At 42.7% G+C, this 27,348-nt stretch overlaps 1 protein-coding gene across 2 annotated transcripts; it reads left to right on the forward strand.

Moving 5' to 3' along the window:
- Positions 1 to 624: 624 nt before the first annotated feature.
- On the forward strand, positions 625 to 26,830 carry LOC138803012 (C5a anaphylatoxin chemotactic receptor 1-like). 2 transcript variants are annotated; one of them, XM_069986827.1, is made up of 2 exons: positions 625 to 717; positions 25,125 to 26,830. In XM_069986827.1, the coding sequence occupies exon 2, from the start codon at positions 25,161 to 25,163 to the stop codon at positions 26,208 to 26,210; it is 1,050 nt and encodes a 349-aa protein (XP_069842928.1). In that variant the 5' UTR covers positions 625 to 717; positions 25,125 to 25,160; the 3' UTR covers positions 26,211 to 26,830. The 2 variants fall into 2 exon arrangements, with proteins under 2 accessions (XP_069842928.1, XP_069842927.1); XM_069986826.1 differs by lacking the exon at positions 625 to 717 and adding an exon at positions 22,697 to 22,721.
- The last annotated feature ends 518 nt before the right edge of the window (positions 26,831 to 27,348 follow it).

The following is a 27,348-nucleotide window of genomic DNA, read 5'->3' on the forward strand; positions in this document are numbered from 1 at the left end:
CTCTACCTTACCCCTTCCTCCCCTGCATGATTGATTTACAAGGCTCAATGCTGGAAACCAATCCCTTTACATCAATCATGTAGGGGAGGGGGCTGGCATGCATGCTGCAGCTCAGCCCGACCTTTCTGACATTTGAGCTTTTATAACTTTGCAAACAGCTAAGAGGCAGGTATCATCTATTTTATTTCTGCCTATGTTTGAAGCTCTGAGCATTATATGGAACTAAAAGAATTCTTTTATACTGCATGGTATATATTGGGAATCAATGGCAGAGAATTGCTTATCTTGATTTTCTTATCATATAATCTGAATGTGCACTATACAGATGACGCGTGCCGCCATATATGAGGATGTTGCACTACATCGGAACCCTTACTGCTGCTCCGGTTCGGATGTGGGAAGAACACCTCCTTATATAATCCACTAAGTAAACGACATGTTTTCCAATAGTGGAAATGACTTCATCGGAATATAAACACAGCAACCCTGTGTACTCTGTAGACCCTGTGGGTGTAGTACCCATCCTTTCCATTGGGTGGCATTCCTGCTTGCATCTTGGCAAAATTAAGTTTCCAGTCCGAACCTTTTATAGAAATAGTAAAATACAGGCAACATTTATTTTCTGGTGTCCTGATCTGTAACACGATATAATACTTCCATAGCGAAGAGCGGATTATAGATGCCCAATACCTTGCCTCCAGAACAGCTCCAGGAAACGTAAGTACTATTGTCCTAATAGAACTAGAAGTCTCAGGATATAGAAATCTGCACTTGTTCTAGTCTGCAGGAGGATATAGGAGGGTGGTGATTCAAGGCTATACTGGATGGGATGCTGGATGCTGTTCTGCCTCATGCCCAGAGAGTCCTCTGCCTCACATATTTTCTTGGAAATAGATAGAATCTATGACTATGGTGTATGAAACATGGAGATCTGGATTTCATTGACAAATGTTTATCAGTATGGAATGAATCTGTGTTCAGTGATGGAAAAAGTAGCTTACTTCTTCTACGTATACCCATCAGGGACACTTATGACATATCAACAGGATGTGTCTCACTTTCCTGCAAACTGCTGCCCACTACCTGTTGCTAGGGGCATTCTGTCTCTATGGAGACTAAGACAGAACACATAAAATGGGGCATAGATAGTGTTAAAAGGGTAGTTCACCATTGTTTTTCTTTTAAATTAACTGGTGCCAGAAAGTACCAGAGATTTGAAATTAACTTCTATTAAAAAATCTCAAATCTTTTAGTACTTATTATCTGCCCTATGTCCTGCAGGAAGCAGTATTCTTTCCAGTCTGGAAAGCTGGAGAGGTTTTCTATGTGGATTTGCTACCGCTCTGGACAGTTAATGACACAGACAGAGGTGGCAGCAGAGAGCACGGTGTCAGACTGGAAAGAATACACCACTTCCTTCAGGACATACAGCAGCTGATAAGTACTGGAAGACTTGAGTCTTTTTTTAATAGAAGTAAATGACAAATCTCTGACACTTGCTGTGACCAGTTGATTTGAAAGTTTTTTTTTTTTTTTTTTTTTTACTGAACTACCCCTTTAACTGCAGGGAAAAGCCTGGACTATGTGAACGCAAGCTGAGTCAGACTGCCTCCTTCAGAGAACCTACACTTTGCCTAAATGGTAAAATCTAGGATTCCCTCATATCCATGACCACCCATAAAGTTCTGGGTAGCCTTTCCTTGTGTAGCTTATCATTATCATCATCATCATCATCATCATCAGCAGCAGCAGTAGTACTTTAATGCTTAGACCAGGGCTGCTTTTGTTTTGATGTAACCCTTTCTTTGTTGTGATCCTGCTACTGATCCTTTCTGCATAGCCACTGTATTAATAACCCTTCCATGCCATCTATAAATCATACCCCAGCACAGTGACAGTCTGTTCAGTCCAGCACACTTTCTCCAGGACTATATCATGGTATAGCAGAGAGGAGTAGGTGATATCCTGTGTGAGTACTACTGGCTCTGAAATAGCTGTGCACCATGGAGGGGATTCTCAGGGGCTCAATAACAGCAGTGCGAGCACTTGTCACCATCCTGAAAAGTAGATTTTTAGTCAATATAAAAATAACCATGTTAAAGTGTTTTTTTTTTTTTTTTTTTTTTTTAAAGTGCAGAGACGCGTAACCAACAGAAGTGTCACTATAACCTGCCTAAGCATGCCTCACATATACTGTGTTTGTATTAGTCATCAATGAGCTGTTTATTTACTTAGTTTTATTAGTCACATTCATGACATTTTACAGAATTCGGTTCACCCAGCTGTTTAACCCTTCAATGGGAATGTGGCGTCGGACATGAATTTATTATACAGTATGTAAAGCCCAAGAAAACTCCTTGCCCCATGATCCCTACTTTATCATCATATATGTAACCATTACTATCATTTTACAGTTTGTATCCCACTGAGATTTCAGCCTGTAATATAGTCCAGAGCTGCACTCACAATTCTGCTCGTTGTCACTGAAAACAGTGTTGACAGCACATTCCTGGCAGTATGGCGGCTCAGTGGTTAACAATGTTTTCTTGCAGCACTAGGAACATGGAGTTTGTATGTTTGTGTGGATTTCCTCTATATTCCTCACATTTCAAGTGCATACTGATTGTGGTTTCCTATGTGCATCTGGATAGATAAATTAGATTAGTAGTGTTGAGCGAATTTGCCGAAGTGTTCGGCGAAATTTATCAAACTTGCTGTAAAGTGAAACTGGCTCAGTTGCCCCTAGCAACCAATCAGATTCCACCTTTCATTTTCCAAAGAGCCTGTGAGGAATGAAAGGTGGAATCTGATTGGTTGCTAGGGGCAACTGAGCCAGTTTCACTTTACAACATGTTTGATAAATCTCCCCCCTTCGAGTTCGGCAATGTTTTCTGAACCCGAACGTTTAGGATATGACTCCCACGGCTGCTGAATTTCCAACGTCTCCAGCATCCAGAATTCTAAGCATTCAGGTTCAGAGAACATTGCCGAACCTAAACAGTTCAACACAAAGTGCCGTATAACCAAATATTGTTAAAAAATCATTAGATCGTTCGGATTTAAACGATAATCGTTTTGTGTAATAACGGCCAACGATTAAACGACCAATAAAAAATTGTTGATCGTTTGATAGAATCCGGACCTACTTTCATCGCTGATCGTTCTCAAAAATCGTTCGAACATTGTTGGGTGTAATAACAAGTCTTTCGGTTGTTCCCTGGTCTATCAGCCAGGAAAGGACAAGCGCAAGAACGACCATAAGTAACGATCATCGTCCTGTGTAATAGGGTGAACGATTTAAGATCGGTCGTGTGAGATCATTTATCGTTATTCGCTAAAAAATCGTCCAGTGTAATATCACCCTAATTCTGAGCCTTATTTAGGACAGGGATAAATGTCAATGCTGGTGAGTATGTTGCTGCGATATAATGCATGGAGCTATACTCCTGATCAATAAAAGTGAGTTCCTATAAAACAGTCCCTGATGTGAAGAGTACACATGCACATACAATAACCCAACCTAGCAAAGAATGCTGGGAGATTTCAGCTCTGAAGCCTGCAGGATTGTGAAAAAGCTCTAGGTTAGAACACAGACTGTAACTCAGACTCAAGGTAAGTAGACCGCCATATATTTACAAAGCTGCTTAGATTTTAACGTGGACTGATTTTATATATAATATACAGTCTATAAGGAAATTAAGTTCAATCCCCTGAGGTTTTACGTGAAGGAAGATATGTCTTCATATGTGGGCAGATAAATTTAGTAGTGATGAGCGAATACTGTTAGATCGAAAAGATATTCGATCGAATAGTAAGGTATTCGATCTATCGAATATTATTGAATAGTTCGTAGAATATTCGATAAATATCCGATAAGCGTTCAAATCCCCCAGCTTCCGGATTTTACCTCCAAGTGGTCGAATAGATGTTTTTCAATAATCGAATACTTGTTCCCATAGACTTAAATGGGATCGAATATTCGGGAGATATTCGTACGAATATCGAATATTCTAATATTTTACTATTCGCTCATCACTAAAATTTAGGTATGCCTACCAATGTAGACATAGGGATGATGTAGGGGCAAGTAAGCAAGCGATAGGGCATGGTCACAGGATTTTTTAAAATACATAATCTTCAGGATCGCATTAAAAACAAATAACTTTGGAAATGGGGAAACATAGCTTAATTCTATTAAAGGAGAAGTCCGGCCAAATTCATAATTACAGGGTCGGCAGGGGGTGGGTGGAGCATAATAAACAACCTATACTTACCGGTCCCCGTGCCCTTGCAGTGCCGCATCATGGAGCTCCCGGACCCCGACGGTTGTAATCTTCTCTCCATTTCTTACTATGTTATGATGCGGCAGGAAAGCATGTCCGGCTCCGGTCGCTGACTGGCTGAGCAGGGCATCCATCAGCCAGGTCGGGAAGGGAGAGATGAAGAATTCCAGCAGGGGTCCACGAGCAGTAAGTGGCGCTGCAAAGGCTCAGGGCCGGTAAGTATAGGTTGTTTATTATAATGACTGGAGTCGTGAATCCGCTGTTCCACCACTAGCGATGGTGTAAGGCGCAGCAGCAGCTGAAGACACGTAAGCGGGCAGGAAAACAGCGGAACCAGGATAGCAGATACAGGCTGTAACCATGGCCAGGAATCATGGGAGAGCTGGGACCAGCAGAAGGATACAGGAGCATGGACGGGTAAGGCTCTCTAAGGGGCCGAAGAGGGAGCAGCGCCGGGCCCTGGCATGTGGGCCTGAACAGAGGCAAATGGTGCCATGGCGGCCCAGAGCACAGTACACCACCACAGCAGTGACATTTATTTTATTCCCCCCACCGACTACCCATTTAAATTTTTTTCTATTTGGACGGACGTCTCCTTAAAATTGAATTCAACTGAGCTGCAATACCACACACAACCTGCAAACGGATGTGGCACTGTTTATAGATAAAAGCAGCCATGTTTGTCTAATCCTTTACACTGCCTTTAATGTTAAATCCTTTCATTGTTCCCTAAAACTAGCCATTGGACATATCCTCATGTTACAAGGAGATGACAAGAGATCCAGATGAATCCATCCCTTGTCAGACACAGGCTGTCCAGCTGCGGTATGAGCAGTTACACACGCCAGATTATTCAGGAGGAGAAGTGAATTTAGGATTAAAACCTCATCCTTACTCCCCGGGACATATTTAATGGGAAGTCTAATCCGGCCTAGTGGCCGTGGCTGAGGGCAGTAAACTAGGTCAGATCTGCGGAGTAACCTATCCGACACAAATCCTATTATCATAACCATCTAGTTGTATCATGAGATCAGAGGCCGGCCTCCATAGCAGGAAAGAGCATTTATCTTATGTAAGATTTGCCTAGATGAGGGCTGTTTCAGAAGAATTGGTAACAGTTCAGATAACATAACGTATGGGTGTGAAAGAGGGGTCAAATGTCTATACCAGGGATGGGGAACCTTCGGCCCTTCAGCCTCGCAAAACTACAATTCTCATCATGCCTGGACAGCCAGGCTGATGTTGGCTGATCGTTGTTTTAAAGCCGTTGGCTGTCCAGGCATGATGGGAATTGTAGTTTTGCAACAGCTGGAGGGCCGAAGGTTCCCCATCCCTGTTTTAAAGCATGAACCAAAAACCCGATCCCGATAGTGACGGTCTGCTGGCCATCGCTCGATGTAATAGAAATGGCGGCAGAGGGATCCTCTTGTGAAGTCCACACTGCTCCCAGTCTGGACTGTGCACCCTGCAGCCTCTACTCACCGACTGCAGAGCTGTATACAGGAGGAGGGCCCTGCAGTGGAGACAAGGGGGCCCTGCTGCTGCTCTCTGCATCTTCCTGCCTGTCACTTGGGGGTTTATTTCTGTGTGGAGCGGGCCCCAGATGACAGAGAGGAAGATAGCTGTGCTGATATCAGCCGCTGAGGACAGAGGCCGTGCATAGACACTGCAGGGGGAGGGACTAGCCTCATGATTTGAGTTCAGTAAAAGAACGAGCCCTACTGAATTACAAAGGTCCCGTACTTTTAATCACCATAAATGCAGTGTGGAAGAAAGCAGTGCTCCCTGACATCAGTACTGCCTACACTGCCCTCCTGTCAGTGCCGAAGGTAGTATCATGGAGGGAAGAGATGGGCCCCTCTGCCACACAGGCCCCATAGCAGTTGCGTGGTCTGCCTCTATGGTAGCTGTGCCAATATACAGTAATTCACATAATGTTGAAACTAGGAAACATTATTGCGACATCATAACAACAGATATGTCCCCACGCTGTAAACAACATCCGTTCTGTGTGAACGGCCGCTGTTTAACACTATCTATGGCCGGAATTAATGAGCATCATAATCATGTGAACGGCTGTTGTTTATACAGCGTGGGAACATAGCCTAGATGAATAATTGCCTTAGCATAGCCTTAGATGAATAATTGGATTTTTCAACCATTTTCGTTCCATTTGTGAACCAGTATCCAACAGGCGAATATTTTTTACCTAAAAATTAGCATAATCCGCATTTGTGACTTTTTAAAAAGTCGCACAAACTGGTGCAGGCCTACGTCTGGTCAGTACCAGGTAAATAGGCTTGGGAAATATTTTGAGAAAATTCTGAGAATATTTAATTCACAAATTTATAAATAGTTTGTTAAATCAGGGTCCTATTAAACGGGACGATGGCTTAGCTCGATCAGTAATGTAAACGAGTGCCAATCTGCTAGATCAATGTTCGTTTACTGGGCCTATTACGTGGCTAGATAATCATTTAGCAAGGACTACACGGACATCGTTAGCGGGACAGTACAGAACCCAGAAGAAGTAGTGATCAGTGGCGGATCAGAAGCATCAGTGCAACAGCTGTGGGAGACTATGGGGGGAGAGTGAGTATAACAGCTTTATTACTGAAGCAAATTTTTATTTTCCTCAGACTACCCCTTTAATAAAGACTATTTAGAAAGTTACATAATTTTGCGGTCAGGAGACAATGGATAATAAAAATTTGCGAGAAAGGAATTATTTTGCACTTTATGGAAAATTTGCCTATAACATTCTTGGGTGTTTTTTTTTTACTTTTTAATACTCTTGACAATGTTGCTTATGGCAGCATTTTCTTGCCCACGTTGAGAGCACAGCTAAGGAAAACCACATTGTTGCATAATGCACTGGGTCTATTTTCCCGTATAGAACAACTGTTCTCTGTTCAAGCTAATTTTGCAATGCACCCTTCAGTAAGTACCATGACTCATAGAGCTAATATAGAAGTATTTTTCAAATAAAGTGCAAGTGTACTGTTTTTTTTTCTTTTCTGTTATCTACTATATCTTTCTAAAAAAAAATCTATATAGGGACTGAGTCCTAATTTTGTATTATAGAGCTCCAAATACCCTGCTTTCTATTACATAGCAATAGCTACATAATAGAATTCTGGCTGCCTGAAGCCACCACTAGGGGGAGCTAATTAAAGACAGATTTCTTCAAAATCATCAGTTTTCAGTGATGTCCTAACTCCTCCTAGTTGTGGATGTAGAAAGGCAAGGAATTTCAATCTCTGTATCGGGTTTAGCAATACTTTTCCGTAAAAAAAAGAAAGAAATATTATAGGATATCATTTGGACCTATTAGAGTAATAATGTTGCCGTGCACATAGCCAGCCTCCCCTTGTGTGCATCAGAATATACAGTACTCCGGAGAAAGGGCAGGTCAGCAGCACTTTGTCAACAGCAGTGCTTGATCAGAGTGGGGGAGCAAGGACCAAGGCTTGGGCGGCCCTGCAGTTCCCGACATGAACATTGGTGGCAGCAGAGAGGCCTGTATCACCTGTTATTGCTGCCATTAAACATATAATTGTGGATAAATCAAAAATTATACATGTATTTTATTGATGTAATGTTACAAGGTAGACCAGGGATGGGCTTTATTTATGTGCTTTATTTATAATCCATTCTTGGTTTTGGCTTCAAAAACGACATTAAAAAAACCTGAATATGAGAACACGCCCTGACTGCCCAGTGCCAGGAAAGTCTGTGCCTGGAGGAGCAGTCATAGCTCAGCAGCAGACGAAACCACTGTCCAAGGAGAGAAAGGAGATATATGTAAGTGACAGCTCCACGCTTTATGGTGGTGGTGAGTACAGTTTATATTACCAATAGAGGAGGGCACTGGTTGTGGCACCAGTAGTGGTAGACATTGGTTATGGCATTAGGAGTGATTAGTGCTTATATCTTATTGATATTGATAGCCACTGGTTATGGTACTTGTAGTGTTGATTGGAGTGGCCGACACTGGTTATGCCCCTAGGATTGATCAATACAGTTTATATAGCTAGTAATGGGACACACTGGTTATGACACTAGTAGAGATGGGTAGGGTATTTAGAATATCACTATTAGTGGTTGGCACTGGATGCGGTAAAAAGTTTGTATAATAAATGATGGTAGGAACCCGTAGTGGTAAATACAGCTTTTATAACCGGTAATGGTGGGCACTTGTTATTGCCACCATAGTTGTAAATACAGCTTGTATAACCAGTAGGGGTGGGCACTGGTTGTGACACCAGTTTTGGTAAAGTCAACTTATATAACCAGTAAGAGTGGGTACTTGTTATAGGCATTATAATAGTAAATACAGCTTATATAACCAGTAACGGTGGGCACTTGGTATGGTGGTATTGGTCAGGTATGGTATGGAATGGCGGTGTAATACAGTGACAGTATGGTGGTATTGGTCAGGTCTGGTGTGGAGGTGTTATACAGTCACAGTATGGTGGTATTGGTCAGGTCTGGTATGGCGGTGTTATACAGTGACAGTATGGTGGTATTGGTCAGGTCTGGTGTGGTGCTGTTATCCAGTCACAGTATGGTGGTATTGGTCAGGTCTGGTGTAGCGGTGTTATACAGTCACAGTATGGTGGTATTGGTCAGGTCTGGTATGGCGGTGTTATACAGTGACAGTATGGTGGTATTGGTCAGGTCTGGTATAGCGGTGTTATACAGTGACAGTATGGTGGTATTGGTCAGGTCTTTTAAGCAGTTAAAAACCATGAAAAACACGATTTCGATAATATTTCTAAATGTAGAAAAATGCATTTGGCAAACCAGACCGCATGAGGGTCTGGTTTCGGCTGCAGGTGGTAAAGTAAATGTGGAAACGCGGCCTAAGACTGAACAGATATCAATATGATGTTCAGAAACTTAAAAATCCTGATGCTAATTAGTGAGTGAAGATGGGGGCGTCTGCAGGTGTAAGGCCTAGGGCAGCAGTAACTGTTAATATGGCTCTGAACAAAAAGGTATTGATGTAGCGGAGAACCCCTTTGAAATGTAAGCCCAGCCCTACAAATGAACATGTTAGCTCAAAGAATGATGGGTAATCCAAGATTTGCTGCTCCAAATCCACTAGTGATGAAACTAGTCTGTATCGTGTATGGTGATTTCCTTCTCTTCCACATCCGCTTTTGTAAACCCGACATGGGTAAGTGGTCACTGATGACATCCTAGTTACATCAGCATCAAACCAACCATATCCTGTATATGTCACATATAACAACTGTCTTCTTATTTGGCCCCCATGTCACGAATATATGTAAATCACTACGTCTCCCGATCCCGAAGATTATGGAGGGTATCGCCCAATTTGGTAAAATCTCTGGTCTTCAGGTGAACTGGAGCAAGTCCTCATTGCTAGCAATTGGGCAAGAGGAGTTTTTTTTACAAGACTATAGGCTAATGCGGGTGGAAGAGAATCAAAGTTTTAAATATCTGGGAATAAATATCTCAATTAATCCGGGTAATTATGCAGAACTAAATGTTAAGCCTCTTCTTAAAAAGATGGGGGGAAAAAATAGAAATTTGGTTGAGGTTGCCACTCTCCCAAGCAGATCGCATTCCCTTTATTAAAGGGGTTGTCCAGCTAAAAACTTCTTCTTTCAAAAAAACTGGTGTCAGAAAGTTATATAGATTTGTAATTTACTTCTATTAAAAAATCTCAGGTCTTCCCATACCTTTCAGCTGCTGTATGTCATACAGGAAATGTTTCATTTTCAGTCTGACACAGTGCTCTCTGCTGACATCTCTGGCCGAGACAGGAACTGTCCACAGAAGGAGAGGTTTTCTATGGGGATTCATAGAAAACCGAGACAGAGTTCCTGTCTCTGCCAGAGATGTCAGCAGAGAGCAGTGTGTCAGACTGAAAATAAAACCACACTTCCTGTAGGACAGTGATTTTCAACCTTTTTTGAGCCGCGGCACACTTTTTATACTTAAAAATTCCCGGGGCACACCACCAACCAAAATGGCACAAAATGACACTAAAACAGTACATATTATACATATAGTTAATAATATAGATTGTAAATGTATTTATACTAACTCAGTGTGAAACCTGGGCCTGTTTTCTTCTCCCCCTGTGCTGCTCTCCACCATACTTCTCCCCCCCTGCTTCTTTTCTGTGCTTCTCTCCCCCATGCTTCTCTCCTGTGCTTCTCTCCACCATACTTCTCCCCCCCTACTTCTCTCCTGTGCTTCTCTCCACCATACTTCTTCCCCCTGCTTCTCTCCTGTGCTTCTCTCCCCCGTGCTTCTCTCCTGTGCTTCTCTCCACCAAACTTCTCTCCCCTGTTTCTCCCCCATCCCCAGGTTTCTCTCCCCCATTGTTTTCTCCTGTTTCACAGGGGCACCATAGTTTGGGGAACTTTCCCCGCGGCACACCCGACCATGTGTCGCGGCACACTAGTGTGCCACGGCACACTGGTTGAAAATCACTGCTGTAGGACATACAGCAGCTGATAAGTATGGGAAGACCTGAGATTTGTTTAACAGAAGTAAATTACAAATCTATATAACCTTCTGTCACCAGTTGATTTGAAAGAAAAAGATTGTCGCTGGACAACCCCTATAAAATGGTTCTTCAGCCACAAATAAATATACACCGACCTGGATTTTAGATAAATGGTTTAAGGCCATAGAGACGTTGATAAATCGGCTAATATGGGTCCAGAAGCGAGTACGAATACGATATAAACATTTTACTACACAAGAAAAAGAGAGCGGATTTTCCCTACTAAAATTTAAATTTTAGTTTTTTAGTGCTACAACTACAAAATATACAAAAAAATAAATATATAATGGGGCCCAAGAAGAACCACTGTAATAATGTAATTAATGTCTTGGAAACTGGTGATAGCAGCGAAAAAAGACATTTAATACTTAAAGGGGTTGTCCAGCAAAATTTTTTCTTTCTTTCAAATCAACTGGTGTCAGAAAGTTATATAGATTTGTAATTTACTTCTATTTAAAAATCTCAACTTTTCCCATACTTATCAGCTGCTGTATGTCCTGCATGAAGTGTTTGTGTTTATTTACATTCAGACACAGTGCTCTCTGCTGCCACCTCTGTCCATGTCAGGAACGGTCCAGAGCAGTAGCAAATCCCGATAGAAAACCTCTCCTGCTCAGGACAGTTCCTGTCTCGGCCAGAAGTGTCAGCAGAGAGCACTGTGTCTGAATGTAAATAAAACTATACTTCCTGCAGGATATACAGCATCTGATAAGTACTGGAAGACTTGAGATTTTTAAATAGCAGTAAATTACAAATCTATATAACTTTATGACACCAGTTTATTTGAAAGAATTTTTTTTTTTTTTTTTGCTGCACAATCGAAAACAGGTATCACAGAGCTGGAACAGTTATTTGAAAACGGGCGATTATTAAACACACAGTTATGCTCAGCCAATCGCGGCTGAGCAACTGATGACGCGGCAGAGGGCTGACAGCACGAGGGACGGTCTGAGCCGTTCAGCCGGCCGCCCGAAGATTACATCATTGTTGCTAGATGGCGGACGGGGGTCGACATGGATCAGTTGAGTATAATGCACTACACTTCCGGGGGTGGGGGAAACACGGGGAAGGGGGCCATTCACTAACATAACATACATTACAAAGTTGTATAACTTTGTAATGTGTGTTATTTAGTGAATAATAGTTTAGTGCCGCACTACCCCTTCAAGCTTTGAATCACTTACACAAACTTTTGGTATAGGTGCAAAACAGTTGATCTATTTACTGGGAACTTTGTCATGCGGCAAGATGCAAAGAGAGACAAGAAATATTTGCTGTGCAGGCACATGATGTTATCACTAATTTAACACGAATTCAGGGTAACAGAAGGGGAGAGCTGGGCATGTTATATTAGTATTAGCACTGATAAAATACAAGTAGAAAGGAAACCAAATTCTGACCCTACCATCCGAATGTCGCAGCAGAAATCGAGACTCATCAGACCAGGCAGCGTTTTTCCAATCTTCTACTGTCCAATTTCGATGAGCTTGTGCAAATTGTAGCCTCAGTTTCCTGTTCTTAGCTGAAAGGAGTGGCACCCGGTGTGGTCTTCTGCTGCTGTAGCCCATCTGCCTCAAAGTTGGACATACTGTGCGTTCAGAGATGCTCTTCTGCCTACCTTGGTTGTAACGGTTGGCTATTTGAGTCACTGTTGCCTTTCTATCAGCTCGAACCAGTCTGCCCATTCTCCTCTGACCTCTGGCATCAACAAGGCATTTCCGCCCACAGAACTGCCGCTCACTGGATGTTTTTTCTTTTTCGGACCATTCTCTGTAAACCCTAGAGATGGTTGTGCATGAAAATCCCAGTAGATCAGCAGTTTCTGAAATACTCAGACCAGCCCTTCTGGCACCAACAACCATGCCACGTTCAAAGGCACTCAAATCACCTTTCTTCCCCATACTGATGCTCGGTTTGAACTGCAGGAGATTGTCTTGACCATGTCTACATGCCTAAATGCACTGAGTTGCAGCCATGTGATTGGCTGATTAGAAATTAAGTGGTAACGTGCAGTTGGACAGGGTACCTAATAAACTGGCCGGTGAGTGTAGACCCCTGTGTGCTCCTCCAGTAGTATATAGACCCCCTGTGTGCCCCACCAGTATTATATAGACCCCTTGTGTGCTGCCCCAGTTGTATACAGACCCCTGTGTGCTCCCCCAGTTATATATAGACCACCTGTGTGCCTCACAAGTAGTATATAGACCCCCTGTATGTTCCCCCAGTAGTATATAGACCCCCTGTGTGCCCCACCAGTAGTATATAGACCCTTGTGTGCTCCCCCAGTAGTATATAGCACCCCTGTGTGCTCTCCCACTTGGATATAGACCTCCTGTGTGCTCTCCAAGTTGTATATAGACCCCATTCTGCTGCCCCAAGTATTATATAGACCCCCTGTGTGCTGCCCCCAGTAGTATATAGACCCCTCTGTGAAGCCCCAGTAGTCTATAGCTCCCCCTGTTATATAGCCCCCCTGTGTGCTCCCCCATTTATATAGACCCCCGATGTGCCCTCCCCCAGTTAAACAGACCCCTGTGTGCTCCCCCTCCCATATAGTATATAACACAATAAAACAAACACTTATACTCAAGAGTGACTGACATGCAGGGAGCCAATGTCTCCCGCCCTGTCAGTGCTGCTGCATGTAACTATGAGCGCTCATTACGAGTGCTCATAGTTACAGTTCAGATGGCAGCAGTGAGCGGGGCAGCGGCCCTGTCCAGCTGTCTTGAGCACAAGAGCGGGGCGTGGGGGCCCCCCTGGATGTTGGGGGCCCCAAGCGATCGCTTGGGATGCTTGGTGCCAAAGACCGCCACTGCTTACATGTCCCTCTTTTTGACCTAGAAATAAGATTTGCATTAATAAACTTTTTTATGTTGCTCTAGAAAGTATTTGGTCTGACTGTACAATAGACCCAAATGTACATAATATTCATGTGGTGCACGATGGTGCACTATAAATTGTTATATTCAGATAACTGCGCTCAGCCAATTACGGCTGAGCAGCTGATGACGCGGCAGAGGGGGGCCGGCATGAGGGACGGCTGGAGCGGTCTGGCCGGCCTCACGAAGATGACGTTGTCGACCCAAGATGTTGTCCGGGGTCCGACAGCAATTGAGTAAGTATACTGCACCATACTTCCGGGGTGGGGGGAACACGGGGACGGGGACATTTCACTTTAATAACACACGTAACAAAGTTAACTAAAGTATAACTTTGTAATGTGTGTTATTTAGTGAATAAATGTTAAATGCCGCACTACCCTTTTAATGTAACTAAATGCATCAATCTGCAGCAGATCCTGTATGTGTGATTGCATCAATCTGAAGCAGATCCTGTATGTGTGATTGCATCAATCTGCAGCTGATCCTGTATGTGTGATTGCATCAATCTGCAGCAGATCCTGTATGTGTGATTGCATCAATCTGCAGCAGATCCTGTATGTGTGATTGCATCAATCTGCAGCAGATCCTGTATGTGTGATTGCATCAATCTGCAGCAGGTCCTGTATGTGTGATTGCATCAATCTGCAGCTGATCCTGTATGTGTGATTGCATCAATCTGCAGCTGATCCTGTATGTGTGATTTCATTAATCTGCAGCTGATCCTGTATGTGTGATTGCATCAATCTGCAGCTGATCCTGTATGTGTGATTTCATCAATCTGCAGCTGATCCTGTATGTGTAATTGCATCAATCTGCAGCTGATCCTGTATGTGTGATTGCATCAATCTGCAGCAGATCCTGTAAATGTGTGATTTCATCAATCTGCAGTAGATCCTGTATGTGTGATTGCATCAATCTGCAGCAGGTCCTGTATGTGTGATTGCATCAATCTGCAGCAGATCCTGTATGTGTGATTGCATCAATCTGCAGCAGATCCTGTAGATGTGTGATTTCATCAATCTGCAGCAGATCCTGTATGTGTGATTGCATCAATCTGCAGCAGATCCTGTATGTGTGATTGTATCAATCTGCAGCAGATCCTGTATGTGTGATTGCATCAATCTGCAGCAGATCCTGTATGTGTGATTGCATCAATCTGCAGCAGATCCTGTATGTGTGATTGCATCAATCTGCAGCAGGTCCTGTATGTGTGATTGCATCAATCTGCAGCTGATCCTGTATGTGTGATTGCATCAATCTGCAGCTGATCCTGTATGTGTGATTTCATTAATCTGCAGCTGATCCTGTATGTGTGATTGCATCAATCTGCAGCTGATCCTGTATGTGTGATTTCATCAATCTGCAGCTGATCCTGTATGTGTAATTGCATCAATCTGCAGCTGATCCTGTATGTGTGATTGCATCAATCTGCAGCAGATCCTGTATGTGTGATTGCATCAATCTGCAGCAGATCCTGTATGTGTGATTGCATCAATCTGCAGCAGATCCTGTAGATGTGTGATTTCATCAATCTGCAGCAGATCCTGTATGTGTGATTGCATCAATCTGCAGCAGATCCTGTATGTGTGATTGTATCAATCTGCAGCAGATCCTGTATGTGTGATTGCATCAATCTGCAGCTGATCCTGTATGTGTGATTGCATCAATCTGCAGCAGATCCTGTATGTGTGATTGCATCAATCTGCAGCAGATCCTGTATGTGTGATTGCATCAATCTGCAGCACATCCTGTATGTGTGATTGCATCAATCTGCATATACTCAGCGCAGGTGATTGGTGTCTCGCGACGCAGCTTCGTTCTGGCCCCACTCACGTCATCCGCTGCTGTGACCCCTCTTCTGTCTCCTGTGATTGAACGCCGGAAGTCACGCTTTCCCATAAAGAATGCATTGTAAAGCGCGCCTTCCAGCGTTCAATGACAGGAGACAGAAGAGGGGTCACAGCAGCGCAGGACGCGAGCGTGCGCCAGATTTGAAATCTTTCCATAAGAAATCACTGAAATGCCGAAAATTGGTTCCACACCCCAAAAATAATAATGTTTTATTCTGAATAACATGTAAAACAAATGAAACAAACAATGAGAAACAGCTGAATATTTCATTACTAAGTTACTCTACAGTATAGCAATCAGTATACGGTGTATAATGTGTTAGTAAGTGTAAAAAACAGAAAAAAACAGCAGCAGTTTGTAGATACAGGATGGAGCTGCAGATCCCCATAATGCAGTAGTGTAGTACAACAGGCTAGAATAGAGAAGCAGGGCTGCTTTTAGAGGTCTGTGTGGTCACATGACAGCAATGGGGAAGGGCTATGTGTATTTAGCATGGACCAATCAGGAGAATCACAGAGCTGTGCAGGAGGACAGTGTAAGAAACATATCTATACAGCAGTGTGAATAGCTGAGTGTAAGTGCAGGCACATTATAGCAACAGTGTGTATAGCTGAGTGTAAGTGCAGGCACATTATAGCAGGAATGGAGAGGATGGGAAACATAAGGGCTGACAGAGACTGCAGGGTGTGTGAAAGAATGAGCAGGGTATATATAGGCAGATAGATGGGTTACAGCTATTAAGAGATTACCTCCACAGTCCTGTCCCCTGATATAAGCCCCAGCCTGAAGTGGAGCTGCCATGATTTGGAAGGTGAGGGAGACTTCCTGGGTCAGAGTACAGCGCTGTAGACCCCGCTATGCAGACCATCCCCCACTCCCCCTCCCACCAAGTACAGGGAGCTCTTAAACCAAAGCAATGCTCTTAAACCAAGTTACAATTTTGAAAACCTGTGAGCTCTTCTTGAAAAACGCTCTCAATCCAAGTTAATCTTAAACCGAGGTACCACTGTATATAGAAAAAATTCAATAAAGATTTTAAATGGAAATCAAGAATTCTCCAGATTATATGGATATATTGACAACTTTTTCTATAATACTCACCTTCCTCGCTTCTTCTGCTGTACCATACGGGTCACGGTATCCAATTCTGGGTTCGGGATCGGCACATAGTGGTATTGTCTGCTCCATCAATTAGTGGCTAACATGTGACACGATGTGGCCTCTGATTGGCTGAGCGAACAATACCACATGCCAACCACGAAACTGGGAGAGTGATACCCACAGTGGCAGGGGAGCGAGACAGGTGAGTATAGTCTTTTTTGCTTGTAGAACCTACCTGAATTCCATTATAAAAAAATTATGACCTGGAATACCCCTGATGCCCATGCCCCTTCATGTAGCATGGAGTAATGTTCCCCCTACTGAAGGGTATATGTTTAGTAGAAGTCACCAAGGAGATCTCTGACCATAAACAAGTAATCTCTTCACAATATAGATCACATGGACAGCTACACGGCTCTCACTCTGTTACACTATTTATGCAATGAGAGGAAGACTCTTTGCTAATCTGAAAGGTAATAGATGCAACAGCAACGACTTCCTTACCCGTGATGTGTCAGCTAGAAAGTACAGTACACTATAAGGCCACGCTACGCTGACACTCTGTTAACATTTTTGGTAGCAGTAAGGCTTCATTCACACGTCCTGTAAAATTGTCAGTGGTCGTGGATCAGCAACCACGGACAATTTTAGGTACCATTAAAGTGAATAAAGCCATTTACATGATCCGTACCGCGATCCTAACCACAAAAAGATAGGACATGTCCTAGTGCGGATCGTGGCACGGATCACCACCACCACCACCGCCGCCTGCCAGCAGAGATGACCGGAGAGCATTATGTGTGCTCCTGTCATCGTATCTGACTACTCACCTACTCCCCAATGCAGGACGACTATATGTTCACCAGAAGTGGTGAAGGGGTTACACTAATCACTAAACTGTTGATGCTGATGATGACAAACCTGCAGACTAAAGAGAGGGGGCAGCACTGTGTACGTATTGTAGAATGAACACAAGTATTTACACCAGGGACAACTGCCCACAGCGATAAGAGGGAAGCCTTGATTTACCTTTTAGGCACGATGGTAAGAAGTATTTTTTGGTAAATTAAGTGATTTCTAAATATGTCAGAAATCATATAGACTATCAGAGGGACAATGTTTGAAATGACGCTGACCATTTAAGGTCCTACACCCCCTGTAACTTCCTGTGAATCATGATTGTAGACCACCAACAGATAACCTGGAGGCACTCTGTTCCAAATTTTATTCCCTTCTAGGAAAGGTGATCTTTACATGTAGAATCATAGTGATGGGGAAGGTTTGTGCAGACAACTGATTGCTTATCATTTAATGCCATTAACCGGGAACTATAGGGATAATCTAGTCGTGTGGGTGGAGTTTCAGTTAGGCCAATGGGTAGTTGGCTCTGGTGGTTGACAGCTTGGACTGGTGGCTGTATACCAATGTGGGAGGTTTCAGAGATGCTATGGGGGTTAGTGGTGAGCACCAGGTTGACCAAGTGCATTGGCTGAGGAAGGTCTCTTTTAGAGCTTTGCTCTCCTTGTATTATTTCCCATAAGGGTATCAGTGTCCATATGGGGTGACTTTCAGGTAGTAAAGGATCCAATTTAATTGTGGGCCGTCGTCACGGCTAGTAAGCAAAAGTGCGTCAGCATTTTTACCTACTGTTTTTTATTCTTTGAGGCATTTGGCTCTGAAGTTTTTGTCTCCTTATACCTGGTTGGTGGCAATGAATGTGTTCTCTTTGATTCTCTTTGACACTTAGGGAGCTATTACACCGGCCGATGGTGGCCCAATCAATACTGTAAACGAGCGTAAACGAGCTCATTTACTGGGCCTATTACACGACCCGATAATCGTTTAGCAAGGGCTGCACGGACATCGTTAGCGATTATCGCAACGTGTAATAAAAACAATGGTCAGCTAATGACAATGATCATCGGCTGATTGTATCTTTTGGACTTGCCTGAAAATCATCGCCCACCGACAGCCCACCGCTCCGTGTAATATCGATGTGCGGCCGATGGCTAATAACTGTAAACAAAAACAAAAAAACACTTTTTACATACCTACCCACGCTCCCCGGTGTTTATTTCTCCCCACTCACCACTGCAGCCACTGAAGCTTTTACATCGGTTTTTGAAGTGACAGGCCGCTTAGCCAATCACTGGTCGGAGCGCTGTCCAAACTCGGCTAGTGATTGGCTGAGCGGTCTGTTACTTCAGAGACCAGCTCTAAAGTTCCAGCCCCAGCTGCAGGAATCGGGCATAAGGTAGAAGAACACCGGGGAGTGTATAGTGGTAATGTATATACTTTATTATACACTAACGATGTCTGTGCAGCTCTTGCTGCCCGATCATCGAGCTGTGTAATAGGCTCAGTAAATGATTGTGATCTGGCCAAATAATACGGCCCAAAGACTTGTTAACCAGAGAGACAATGGGTACAGTAGCGTGTAGAGAAAAATTAGGGTATAGGTGGTATACTGAACTCAACTCAACTCATCGATAGCAATTATATATAAATATCTGCGATTAATACCACAGCTTCCTGCCTCTCTGCCATCGTGTATATGCTTGTGGCCGTTACCAACAACCTCAAAGCCATTTATCACATGATATTGTTCCTAGTCACTTAGAAGTCAAGCTACAGCCACAACCGGCGCAGTTACGCCTCCATATTTGTTTTAAAGAAAATATTTCATCACTTCAAGAAGCCAATGTGTCTCCAAGAAAGAGAGAAAACATCTATCCTGCAATTCCACAGAGGAAGTCTGCATTTAGCTGAGCTGCTATCTAAAGACGCCATACTCTCCGACGACTACTGGATGTGACTTACAGGGGTGTATCACTTCCCACAACATCCGAAAATACATACTCGGCCATTCTGTATAGTTTTGCTTACTAAGTAAAAAGAGCTAGAAAGGTTTCGCAGAATGTGTCACTTGATGCGGAAAAAGAAGAACTGGTCCCTAGACCTAGGGTCTTATCAGATTGAGCTGTATTTAGCCTCTGAAATTTTTCAAGAAAGAAGCTCGGTAACCTGCACAGATTTTGAGGGAGGTTGTTCCAACCATCTTAGAGAAATAACCTTAGACCTTCTGTGGACGTCGCTGCTCATGTCTCCTGTCTTATCATTTAATCCCAGACAGACTCTATGACATTGAGGTCAGGGCCCTGTGGTGGCCAGATGATCACTTCCAGGACTCCTTGTTCTTTTTTTATACTTAAGATGATCCTTCAAAACATCGGTGGATGTTTGGGGTTGTTGTCCCGGATGGGGGAAATCTTCATATGGAAGGTGTCTTACTTTACAGAATTTTTTACCCCCTTGCCTAAATTTTCAGCATATTTCTGTATGTTGGCCTTATTATGGCTATCTTCCTAAATAGACCCCAAATATAGGTATGCACACAGCTGCATTACCTTGCTGTACATCATCCCAGTTACTATATCTATCTATCTATCTATCTATCTATCTATCTATCTATCTATCTATCTATCTATCTATCTATCAATCTATATATACATATACACAGTATAAATATATAATAAAAAAATAAAAATAAAAAAATAAATATATATATAGACACCCTTGCGGAAGTTGTAAATATCCTGTGGTATTTGGCACCAAGACATTAAAGCAGTAGTTCACCAATTTTTTTTTTATTTCAAATCAACGGGTGCCAGGAAGTGCCACAGATTTTTAATTTCCTTCTATTAAAAATTATCCGGTACTTATAAGCTGCTGTATGTCATGCAGACAATGCTCTCTGCTGCCATCTCTATCCGTGAAAGGAACTGTCCAGAGCAGTAACAAATCCCCATAGAAAACCCTCTCCTGCTCTCCAGACTGAAAAGAATACAACACTTCCTGCAGGACATGCAGCAGACAATAAGTACTTTACAAGCACCGCTACAACTACCTCTCTTCTTTTCTACTTCTCCAGCAACTCCTCAAGTACAAACGAGCCAAGCACTAAAGTCTATGCAAAGATTTATCTATTTTAACAAAGTGTTTTGTACAACTGAAAGACTACACAATAAAGCTGTTCTATTTTTTATATCATTGGGACTCCGTCATCCTTTATACGCACCAGCACCCATACACACGAGCCGCACACCTTGGGTTATTTTTCCCCTCTCTGTGGGTGGTGGCACCGATAGTCCAGGTGGGTCAGTTGCCACTCAGGACTACCATGACAAGAGCTCAAGGGACCCACTAAAACACGGCAGGTCACCGACCATTTGGGGATTACAGACCGGCCACGCTAAAAAGCAGGTACCAACATCACACCTGGACAAGCACTGGCGTCACAACAGTTACCATCACTGGCCAAGTAGTGCACAGAAGTGGCGTCACCAGTAACATCTTAGTACGTCACTGGTCGAGTACCACATAAGGAGTTGGTTGTAGGAAGAAGAGTGGGTGTGTGACTGAGGCCATATGCAGTGCCAGATGATCCTGTGTAACTCACCTGTTAGTTTGTAGGTCCTGTTGAACAGGCCCAGGTGCTGTAAGTCAGAACCTGCTGGAAGTGTTTTGTCACCAGAGAGAGTGACGTCTGTCTGCAAGAGGTGGCTGCAAGAATTGTCATTGACCGACCTAATACCTGGGCTTGCCAATCATAAGTGTTGAAGGACTGAAGACTAAAGCAGCTTGTCTATGGTGAAAGAGTCTTAAGTCTACAGAAAAAATAAGTAGTGAGGTCACCTAAAGTACTTATAGGTATTGTACAGGGATTTATAGGTGAGAAGTGCCATTATAGCAAGACCTGAAGAACTTAATAGAGGACCAAATATTAACCTGAGATAGAAAATGGTTGCTGCTTTAGAGTGGTTGGTTGATCGTGACATCAGCCATGGGAGATTATGGCTTGGAGGGCTCGGGACAGACCGACACTAAGGTGGCGGGAAGTAAGAAACAACAACCCTGTGCATTGTGTTGTAGGAAATCTCAACTGTGAGGATATAGAAGGGAAGGATGACCAGCACATAGTGGATGGTTGGCTGCCCTGTTGCCTTTAAAGTGACTCTGTATCTACCAACCCACCCCACCCAACAGCTAATACCATCTGTTTGATGAGAGTAAGAGAGTACTCCTTACCGGTTGAGTCTTTTAAAATGGGCCTGGTGCCTTGGTTAGAGCAAACAATGATCTTTTAATCTGTCAAACTGGTGTGGCCTAGCCAGTATCTATGTTACAATACTACCTTGATAGAAGTGTACCATGAGAATCCCTCAAGTATTGGGTGGGTGAAGGTTAATGGGATCGGTCAATGAAATGTAGGGAGTGTGAAAATCCTTTATATGCATGTTGTGCCTTTTCGGTCCTGTTCTATGTTTGACCCCTTCACGTCCACAATAAGTTTATATACGTTCCTGCTGCTGATGCCCCATGCAGCAGGAACGTATGTAAATGTTCCTCACTTTAGGGGCTGTAGATGTGTGCAGGACCACTGTAGTGAGAGCGGTCCCATCCACATCAGTGCGCCCGAGGCCGGAGATAATGACAGGCAGCTACGATCCCGCAACTGCCTGTCATTAACTCCTTTAACGCCATGATCTATAGCGATCGCAGTGTTTAAGGAAGTCAGTGACAGGTTAACCATACTCCAGACTACAGCACACACCTTCTTCACCTGCCCACACTCTTTGTATGTTCGACGATGCCTAAAAACCTGGAGAGAGAGAAATACCTCCCATCCAGCAACAAACCCCTGACTGTGTCACAATACCCAACCTTTAAGAGTCCCCACTGGCCCCATCAGCCATCTTATGTGTGCTCCTTCATGCTTCATCATATAGGTGAACTATAACACACTGACCATCACATGCCCATTTAATCCCCTCACGTCATCACAAATTTGTATTTATTTTTTTATACTTACAAACCTGATTTCCCAACAGTAAAAACCTTCTTTAGTCAGAATACGATAAGTACTGTACAATGTCCTTGAGCTGATGTAAACCATCCTGCAGTGACGTCTACCACAAAACTTCTATAAAAGAGGAACCTGTACTGTTCTTTTACTAGACAGCCGGCACGGGACACCCGCTCGCTTCACTCCTGGTAAGACTGACACTGTGCACATATCGACTTATATAGGAAATGTATCTACTGCATTGTGTCAAGAATATATAGTAAGGGACCCATGTATCCAGGAAAATGAATGATATGCTTAGTATAGATTATGAGAAGTAGGAAGAGTCTTCACTGCAAGATATACTCTGTACTATCAGTTGGATGTAAGTGTAGTATAAAAACTTAGGTTATACTGTTATACTATATTATGTTCTTCATACAGTTTTATTAATAGTGCTATGTTAGGATCTACTAAATAATAGTAATATATACCTTTAAAAAATCCTATAGAAGTATACTGTGTAATATTGTTCATATACCAGACGGTGATATTAGCTATAAAAAGCAAAGTAGTACTTAAAGGAATCTGTCAGCAGAACAGATTCCTTCAACTTAGGGAGTTGCCCAGGGGGTACACGGCTTGTCTCCAAGGGGTACCTGCACAATGTAGGATCATAGCCTAGGGGGCTCTTTAATATAATGTATTAAAACATTGAGAAAAACAGATTCCCTAAGAAAAGGAGGTCAGTGGGGTTCCTTGTTACCCTTGTGGTCTAGCAAGATACTCAATAAAAAATGGATGGATTACCTATTGACAACTATTAACAAAGTTTATTGTGGGCACAAAATGTTGCTGTCATCCTCTCTATACACACTGTATTTGTGGATAAACAATGAATTTCCAGAACTTGGTACACCAGATGATCACCAAAAGCCCAGATTACACTAGAAGTGCTAATGTCACTGAATGGAAATGTATATATTGATGTATTGATATAGTTGTAAATAATGCAGTATAACGGTTGCTTTCTGATGTCACAACCGGATCATTATAGAGACAGATGAGGCTACATAGACTTTGTGCTACATAGGCGTGGCTCATATCTTGAGTTAAGACTTTTGTAAGAAGTTCCTTTTCCTCTGCCTCTTCAGAAGGGTTCTTCAGAAGTGTCACTGTCAATTAAACAATTATGCAGAATGTCATAACAGACATTACAAATTAGCCCAGTTCTATACAGTTCTATATGAAACTAGGTTGGCAGGGGGCGTATCCAGGGCAACCTCATCTTCCTGGGTCAGCTGCGACTGCATTGGGTCAAAGGTTCATGAAAGAAGGTACCCTCTATAGAAAATCTGTCACCCCCTGGCCACCTACTGAGCTGGCAATACTGATGGATAGATATCGATAAAAGCATTCACAGATAACCTTTGTTACCTGTTTTTATTTTATTAAGAAAAAACCTTTATTCAGGCCATGAATAGTGTCAAGGAGGAGGGGCCTATTGTTTCCTGGGCCTTAGCATCGCTGCACCTCACCTGTGCTGTATGCGGTCCCTTTGTATAATCAGTGAGCGTACTGTGAGGCCTAGTGGTGCTGGGGTCCAGGGAACTATAGGCCCCGCCTCCTTGACACTACTTACTGCACTATAAAAGGTGTTTTTAATGAAAATAAAACACAGATACAGGATATTTATATATATCTAGCAGTGCTTGGTGAACCTCTTTCAAAGAATTAAAATATTTTTTTCTTTCAAATCAACTGGTGTCAGAAAGTGCCAGAGATTTGTAATGTACTTCTATAAAAAAAATCTTCAGCCTTTCAGTACTTATCAGCCTTTGTATGTCCTGCAGGAAGTAGTGTATTCTTTCCAGTCTGACACAGTGCTCTCTGCTGCCACCTCTGTCCGTGACAGGAACTGTCCAGAGCAGTAGCAAATCCCTATAGAAAACCTCTCCTACTCTCCAGACTGGGAAGAATACCACTTCCTGCAAGACATACAGCAGCTGATAAGTACGGGAAGACTGAAGATTTTTTAATAGAAGTAAATTACAAATCTCTGGCACTTTCTGATACCAGTTTACTTAAAAGAAAATAATGTTTTCTAAAGTACCCCTTAAATTATCACAACATAATTTGGCAGAGCTCCACAGTGTCACTGCTCTTACTGTAAAGAATCTCCATCTATCATGATGTAGAAATGCTCTTGCCTCTACATGTATTGTAATGCCAAATTGCCATGGTTAGAGACCTGGGTGTACAAATATCATTAGACAGACCTCTATACTACCCATTCATATATCTGTACATAGTAGTTATATGACCCTGTGGGGTCTACCTTCCAAACTGAATATCCCCATGTTTAATCTGTGTGTAGTCTGACTATAACCGTCTTTATTTAGAGGCAATTCTATGTTCTAGTCCTCTGCATCTGTTCCTCGTTTTATACATCCCATAGGTTTATGTGGCTCGGCAGCAGCTGCCTGGCACCGTTCACTAACATTATACTTGTTCACCAATGCCAGGAGTTGTAATTTAGTATTTGATAATGGAATAATAACCAGAACACATTGATATGACATTTTTTTCTTACTATAATTTATGTTTTACAGGTCATCACAGAGACAAGTCATACCCATACATTGATCATGGAATCAATTACTTCTATTGACTTTGGTGACTATAACACCGCCATGAATCCACTGCCTTCTGAAAAACCGGAGGTTATTCCTTCAATAACAGGCTATCAGTGGGCAGCTTTAGTCCTGTACTTCCTTGTGGTCGTGCTCGGTGTTCCTGGGAACGGTTTGGTGGTGTGGACAACAACCGTGGAAATGAAACGCTCAGTGAACACTATATGGTTCCTAAATCTGGCAATAGCCGATCTCTTGTGCTGTCTCTCTGCTTCACTGAATATCATGACTACACTACTGGGACACTGGCCCCTGGGCCTCTTTGCCTGCAAGTTTAATTCTTCCATTCTTCTGATCAACATGTTTTCCAGCGTCCTTCTCTTGACTGTGATCAGTATTGATCGGTGCGCTTTAGTGATGAAACCTGTGTGGTGTCAGAACAACAGGACTCTGGGGAAGGCCTATCTGGCATGTGCGGTCATGTGGCTCCTGGCCATCATCTTGGCCATCCCATCCTTCATCTTTCGGACCATCGAAGCAAAAAATGATGGAAACTATACTAAGTGTATACAGGACTATGGGTCAATTGGCCATAACGATCAACAAAGGGTGGAAAACGCCATTGCCATTTCCCGTTTCCTATTAGGCTTTATCTTTCCATTCCTCGTCATTGTCACCTGCTATAGCATACTCATGATTCGGGTGAAAGAACGCTTTACCCAGAACACCAAAACACTGAAAGTAGTCCTTGTAGTCATCATTGGCTTCTTTGTATGTTGGCTTCCTTACCATGTGGCTGGGCTGATCCTGGCTTCGGAATCACGAGACTCCGAGTTATACAAATCCACACGTCAAGTTGACGGCATCCTTATCGCCTTCGCTTTCATGAACAGCTGCATTAACCCTATCATTTACGTCTTAATGGGGCAGGATTTCAAAACCAAATTTAGAAAATCAATCAGATTTATTCTAAAAAACGTTTTGGCGGAAGATATGAGCGAGTCACATGACTCCAGGAAGTCAAAGTCATTTTCAGAAACCAAGAATACAGATACTGTTGTATAATATATTGGGATATTACTCTCCTGTCACATGCAGCATCTATTATAATAATGTGATGCCATAAATGAAGCCTGATTTGTATAAATGTACAGTATTATATAGAGGGTATGGTGGAGGTACAGTATATGTACAATACGGAGTGTGACAAATGACAGCATGGCATCATAAATCTCTGTATCTGTATGATAGTATTCACATCATACACAATATTATTGTCTAATATACATAAATAATATGTACAAAAAAAGTGATACTTACCTACCCTGGTCCCCTGCTACTTACCTCCACTCTCTGCTTATAGCAATTGATGTTGGATCAGGACCTTCCTGATCAGCCAATCACAGGCTGTAATTGTGTCCCGTCTTGTGTCAGTGATTGGCTGAGTAGGCAGGTCAGGCCCTGCTGAAACATCTTGTTAGAATCAGGGAGACAAGGCGAGCAGGGTAGCAGGAGAAAGGAAGGCACTGAAACAGGAGCTGTGGGGGATTGGGGTATCACTTATTTATTTATTTTTTTAAATACCAGCCCCAGCAACATCCAAAAGATATTTTATATACTCAAATACCCCTTTATTCCCTTCTCCACTTCACAAATGTTTCCACTTATGTCTAAGTTTATTACTTTTGCACAATAAATTTTTTTAACTAAACAAATTGTTAGTGTTTTTTTTTTATTAGCATGAGGGTTTCTTTATTACGGGACAACTTGCAGTTTATTTTGGCTCCATTTTACTTTTTATTTCCATTTTGAAGGCAATATATCAGCTGCAGATATAGGCAAATAGCTGGTAGGGAGATAAAGCAAAATTCCTTTTTCTTAGCTGGTGACTGTATGTATAGTTATAAGATCATGTTTTTTCTTAAATGCTAGTGTCACAGAGGCCATGCTGAGCTGCAGCATGCACGCCTCTTCTACCCCATCCCTCCATTATCTGCATGATTGATGCATAGTGTTTGGCTTCCAGGTAGACATGGAGTGCTGCAGCTGAGCAGGGGCTCTACAAGAGAGTACAAGAAACATTTGATTATATAACTTTGCAGACAGCTCAGAGAAAGGTATTTTATTATCAACTATTTGCCCATATATACCTAGCACTAACTATGAGACACAGCTGACAGATTGCCTTTAAGATAGAATAACA

The sequence above is a fragment of the Dendropsophus ebraccatus genome, chromosome 10 (assembly GCF_027789765.1).
Source record: "Dendropsophus ebraccatus isolate aDenEbr1 chromosome 10, aDenEbr1.pat, whole genome shotgun sequence".
NCBI classification, from domain to species: Eukaryota; Metazoa; Chordata; class Amphibia; order Anura; family Hylidae; genus Dendropsophus; species Dendropsophus ebraccatus.